This window comes from Morone saxatilis, unplaced genomic scaffold (genome assembly GCF_004916995.1).
Source record: "Morone saxatilis isolate NCDOM2014 unplaced genomic scaffold, NCSU_SB_2.0 Contig6, whole genome shotgun sequence".
In the NCBI taxonomy this organism is placed as follows: domain Eukaryota; kingdom Metazoa; phylum Chordata; class Actinopteri; family Moronidae; genus Morone; species Morone saxatilis.
This window is the reverse complement of record NW_023340206.1, coordinates 10,368,094-10,374,093: the sequence shown is the minus strand read 5'-3', so window position 1 is coordinate 10,374,093 and position 6,000 is coordinate 10,368,094. Positions and strand designations below refer to the sequence as shown.

Genomic DNA, 6,000 nt, shown 5'->3' with positions numbered 1-6,000 from the left:
GATAAAGTCATAAAAGTGACTTAATTAACTGACATTTTTGCACATGGTTTTGGTGAAGGATCACTCGTCGTTAATCTAATTTATTTATTTAGCTTTAGCTTGTGGATATAAGTAATGTGTAACATTTAGGACGGCTCTATGGCAGAAAAATGGGAATACGGTATGCATAAGTTCAGGCCTTAACTAGTTGTTGCCACCTGAAACAATCGAGAATATGGTTATATTGTTTGTTACGCTTGAAATGAGCCTTTTAAATCTAAGATGCCACAGGTCAGCCTATGGACGGGCAGCCATGTTAAACCACTATGTTTCTACAGTAGCCCAGAATGGACAGATAGGGCTGTTTGCGTTTCTTGTGTGTTTTATGGCCACCGTAGTTTCTCCTTCAAGCTTAGAAGGGAGGGTAAAATGAGCCAGTGTTACCAACAAAATGAACATTAAGTATTAAAAGTACAAGCGGTCATTGTTTTTATATATTTAATTAGAATTAATTAGACATAAGCAGCATTTCAGTATTTTCGCTGGTCATGGTGGAGCAATTTTTTTCAACTCCACTGTATACTGTTTCATCTATAATAATGCATTTTATTTGTTTATTTTTTACTGCAGTCCTATGTTTTGTACGTACCATACCATTAACATTACCAGATCATTACCATTTCTGAGCTACCAGGAAGACTGAGATGTTGGGAAACATTATCATTTAGAAGTACAATTTACGTCATTTCGTGTTACGTTACAGTGCATTGTTGCTAAGGACCATCTTTAGCTGGAACAGCAACTTCTGAGCTCATTTAGTTGGAAACCTTTTAATGCGAGTTGAGTCGGATGGATAATGATGTAATGCCTTCAGGCAGATTATTGTCTTTCACATCAAACAGACAGAAATGAGTCTCAGCATGTTTTCATTTGAGTTCTGGTTTGTCTTTTGGATATATTTACTTTAGTGGAGCATAATGATGAAAAAGTAATAAATTACTTGGCAAAGGAGCTTACAGTTCTTTTGCCTGCAAGTCTGCAGCTCACAGCATCTATTTATCATAGTTCGATTTATCATAGTCAGTGAGTCACTGAATGGCCCATTCATAAACCAGATGTCACAAAGACACACTGTATACTCTGAACAGACCTTGGTTGGTAGCTACGATGCTTTTTATTCATATCTCACTAAGTCATCTACTCCAATGTTACCCCTTTTTCCGATCACTCTCCGGGCCCAAACACATCAGACCACCTATCATCAAATATAACACAGACAAAGTAGGTACACAAGGAGACCACAGTGCTGCAGAGCCTAAATCCTCTGGCAGACTGATTTTGGCTGCCTTTTTCGAGACAAAAATTTCACGTTATGGGAAAATTCATCAGCCGTAAATGACGGTCGGCAGTTTTGGTTTTGTTGTGACAGGACTCAAGGTCCAGGGTCCAAAAAAGTTCTGGCATTGTCAGAGAATTTGTGGCATAATCATGCTTTGTGGCCGATGGTATGATGTGGTGATGATGACTCTATTCGGCTGAGTGACTAATAATAACATGTCAGGCAATGACGACATGCTGCTGCGCTGCACAGATGACAAATGTGGACCTGGACATAGTACGTAGGTCTAGTTTATGGCCTATTTACAGTATGATGACAGAACAGGTTATGTCAGCACAATGTGACAAGATCCCACTGCACAGTCTGACATAAAATAAACAAAAAATATGCTCAGACATGCACAGTCAAGGACATTGAAAAGTACAGACAAACATTTGTACTGCTAGTTGAGTATTTTGATGTGTAGGGTTTGTTTAAGGGCAGTTTGTGATATATAGGCAGGTTAAGTCAGAGTGGCATCCATGTCCTAAATGCCCTGGCCAGAAAATGTAAATTAAAAAATTTCGTGAGTCACAAAGAAACTCCTGGAATGCACCAAACATTACAGATCGTCTAATCATGGGCAGCTGAGAGTGTTTTGTTTAAGGTCGGTGATTCACGTTTGTGTTTGTTGTTCTGCTTCAGTTTCGAAGAAAAAAAAAAACTTTAATAAATCTGCAAAAGCTACACAAAGACACTTTGATACACACACACAAGACACATGGTGTAGGAAATACGTGTGTATATTTGCATGCAGGATATAATTAAAGACCCTTATTCTTCCATATTCCGTTTATTCACCAGGTAGAGGAACATGCGATCTCGCAGCAACAGCCTGGAGGATGTAACCAAGGCCAAGCCGGGGCAGCAGCAGGCAGACACACGCAAGCGATCTGCAGAGCGAGAGGAGCCATCGGGAAGGGCTGAGCGCCGCAGTCGACACCGGGAGCCACCGGATGACACCGGCACCATTCAGAGGAATCACAAGACGGTCAAGAACACCACCTGTGCTGCTGGGACTGGAAATGGAAACGGAAATGGGAGTGGCAGCACCAGCGGAGCTGCAAAGGGTGGTCGGAGGGAGAAGGGCAGAGACCTATCCCGAGATGACCTCGTCTTTCTACTGAGTTTGCTTGAGGGAGAGCTGCAGGTAATCCAAACTAGAAAAATGACTGAGCAAGCTTGGGTTTAGCCATGGGAACAATTATAGCATACATTATAGCAGAAGACAAGCTTGTATTTGTGGCACTGGGCCCAGTCGGACATGTAGTCAAACACTATGGCTCTGTGGGTCCTCAAGATAGACTAAAGGCCTGTGTTAATGGACAGCCAACAGCTGAGGCCACTTCCTGTCATTCCAGCACTGGATCCAGGAAGCCCTTGGCACTGTTGTTGTATAATAGGAACAAGGAAAAGTTTGTTTTATTGCTGAGGTTAGAGGAGCTAGACACAAGGAAACAAAGTAGACCAACAGAACAGAGACGGAAGTATCTATTCCATAGCACTAGACTTCTAGATAATATACCAACCTTATGAAATAAAACATAATTTAGAAAGCCCCTCATCCTGCCCCTTCCATAGAAGGGATAGAGATGTGTTTTTCACTGCAGAGAAACAAAAAAACAGTAGGTGTGGTGGATTTTTTAAGATAAATTTCTAGAAGACATACTGTAGTAATCCTGCAACTGGACAAGTTCATGTTCTTCTTTCAGTAGATTTAGTCATTGTTTTGATCATATTACTACCACTTGTAGCAATAGCTGGGCATTTATCTTTTATCTATCAGTTTGTACTTTTTTTGAGATCTTGCTCAGTACTTTTCATGTCATTGGTTATTTTATGTTATTGTTTCCATGTAGCCCAAAGTAGCTGCAGAAACTCCTCCCTGATACTTTTACCTCTGGTCGAGAGCCATTGCTGTACTGCAGAACTCAATGGGGAAAAGGAAGTGAACAAAGACACAGAAAATGGTACATTTCTTTGGCCAATTTTGATAGTGGGTAAAGGGTCCAAGTCACCTGGATCTATTTTCAACCTGACAATTTACAGACTAACTTCACCATTCCTAAGTAAATTTCTGTCCCTAAAATGTAAAGACTGAGTTACAGAAAGATAACAGAGACCTACAAAAAAATAGGTTATTAATATTTTAGGTTATTTTACTAATATTTGGTTTAGTATAGATTTATCTCTTGCTGCAGGTGGGCTATCACAGTTGAATCTAACCACCTTCTTCCCACACTACAGGCCAGAGATGAGGTGATCACAGTGCTGAAGGCAGAGAAAATTGACATGGCCCTGCTGGAGGCCAAATATGGCTTTGTCACACCACAGAAAGTGCTGCAGGCCCTGCAGAGGGACGCCATCCAGGGCAAGGCAGACGTCTTCCAGGAGGACATATATGAGAAGCCCATGGAGGAGGTAATGCCAACTTTCAATTGTAATAAAAGAAAATACTCAATGACCGGGTCTGACTGACACAGAACATACCAGACGTGACAGTTTTCTATGTGCTACCCCAACAGCTGGACAAGTTAGTGGAGAAGCAGAGGGAGACACACCGGCGGATGCTGGAGCAGCTGTTGATGGTGGAGCAGTCGCACAAACAGGCCCTGTACAAGCTGGAGGATGAGAAGAGGAACCACGGAGAGTTCATGAAGAAGAGCGACGAGTTCACCAACCTGCTGGAGCAGGAGCGCGAGAGGTCAGTGCTTGAAACCACACGCAAGCTCGATGAGAATAGCTGCCAGTCCTCCAACAAACATCATCATAGTCTTCTCTTCAACCCTGCGGCCTCTCAATGTGTTTATGTTGGCGTCCTTCGAGAAAGTTGGTGACATATGATCTGAAAGCAATTACAGAAAATCTCATTTTGGTTTCAGGGGAAAGTTTCGGTGTCACACTACCTTTCTAAATACTGATATCAGATTTAAGTGTGAATTTTGGATGCCTTTCAGCTGCATTAAAGTTCATAGAGCACTTTGGCTTAGCTACGAGCCATAGAACTAACATTATTCTAGCAAGATTCAAAGTCAATAACATTGCGTACGGTCGACAAGCGGTAAATATAGTTTGGCAGTATGTTTAACAACAAGACTAACTAGCTATCCAGCCATGTCATTGTCCCTAAATCAATATCAATATTTTCAGAAATGATAGGGTATGTGTACCGTACATGTAGTAACAATAGCAAAAGGAATGTGAATTGAAAGCTTATATGAAGAAACAGTAAGAGTCGCAGTATAGGGGATTGTTTATTATAGTGGCAATCCTGTCGTCTTCAGAGGATGAGACACTGAAGGACTGCACTCAGTGTTGTGAGATATGAGATATTCATATTTTGTGTTCATTAAGTTTATTTCAGCACATTAATTTAGAACAGTGAACAGACAGTTTTCTTCAGCCAATATGTTGGAGCATCCATCCAGACCAGGGTATAAAACAGGATAATCCAGTAGATTTGAGTGTAATTTCTAACTGCTGTAAGCCAGTGTTATTTGATTGCATTATGGGGTGGGACTAGACACACAGCAATTATACAATAATGACAAAGTACTCAGCTCTTCATATGGGAGTTGCTATAAGTGAAAGCTAACAAAAACACTGCTGTAGACCAACCACAACGATGCACTGTATGTTCCATTAAGACCCAACAGCCAGAACAGAGAAAAGCACTCAACTATGTCAAAAGACATTCAAATGACAACACCCCACACCACGCATGAGTTCAGCCCCTAAGTGTAGTATTAAACTGAAGCCAAACTAACGACTGATGCAACTTTCTTATTTTAGCAATATCTGTCATCTGTAATTGCTTCACTGTCCTTGCAGTTTCTTTATGAGTCAATGTCAGCATGCTCTTCAGAGTTAGAGGGCCTCTGGAGTCATTTCAGCAGACAAAGCAGAAGGGTGATCAAATTTTTGTCTTTTCCCATGACCTTAGTGGAGGATAAAGATAATGGCCACTGAATAATCATGCCTTGCTCAAAAGCAGTTTGTCTCCTATAAAAGGGTTGTTCAATTCAAATCCTCCATCCAACTCCACCCACTCAGTTTAAATGTCTTAATAATCGTATGTAATGTTAGCATTAAATCAAAACGTTCCTCAGGATTACAGCGGAAAAACAAGACTGAAGAATTCCTTTATTGTTTTTCCCATGACCTGTACTAGGTCCTTCACTTTTATTATCACCTTTTATAGAACAACTCTGCACAAACCTGAGGCAAACCAAGAGTTTTTACTGGAGATGTTCCAGCAACCGAGAGAGGGAAGCAAGAGTTTGTCGACAGATCATTTAGATTTGAGCTTAAATGCACAAATAAGCTTTACATTTACTGCTCTGCTTTATGGTAGCACTGTGGATATTAGTGAAGGAGAGTGAAAAACCATATCCCTGGATAACTTTCCTACAGTCTGTATCTCAGTGGCACTGAAGCTCAGAGGCAGTTCAGAACAAGGGACACTTGAAGATGAGATTGTTTATGCTGCAGTTTCAGAAAGTGCTATGATGTGGTAATTCTCTAAACTGTCCATGACCATAGCAGTATATTAAAATTGCTTGGATTTAGAGTTTTCCTTGCAGTTCAGTACACTGACCTTAAACAGTTTCAGTCCAGACTGAACACGACTATTTAATTGATTG

General features: G+C 40.9%; 1 protein-coding gene across 1 annotated transcript in view; it reads left to right on the top strand.

Annotated features, from left to right (window-relative positions):
- Positions 1-6,000, top strand: part of filip1l (filamin A interacting protein 1-like) — a 69,377-nt gene that overhangs the window by 21,225 nt on the left and 42,152 nt on the right. Inside the window, exons 2-4 of the mRNA XM_035677672.1 lie at positions 2,162-2,507; positions 3,605-3,778; positions 3,883-4,061. Of these exons, the coding sequence (XP_035533565.1) occupies positions 2,172-2,507; positions 3,605-3,778; positions 3,883-4,061 (689 nt within the window). The 5' untranslated portion in view covers positions 2,162-2,171. The remainder of the gene's footprint in view (positions 1-2,161; positions 2,508-3,604; positions 3,779-3,882; positions 4,062-6,000) is intronic.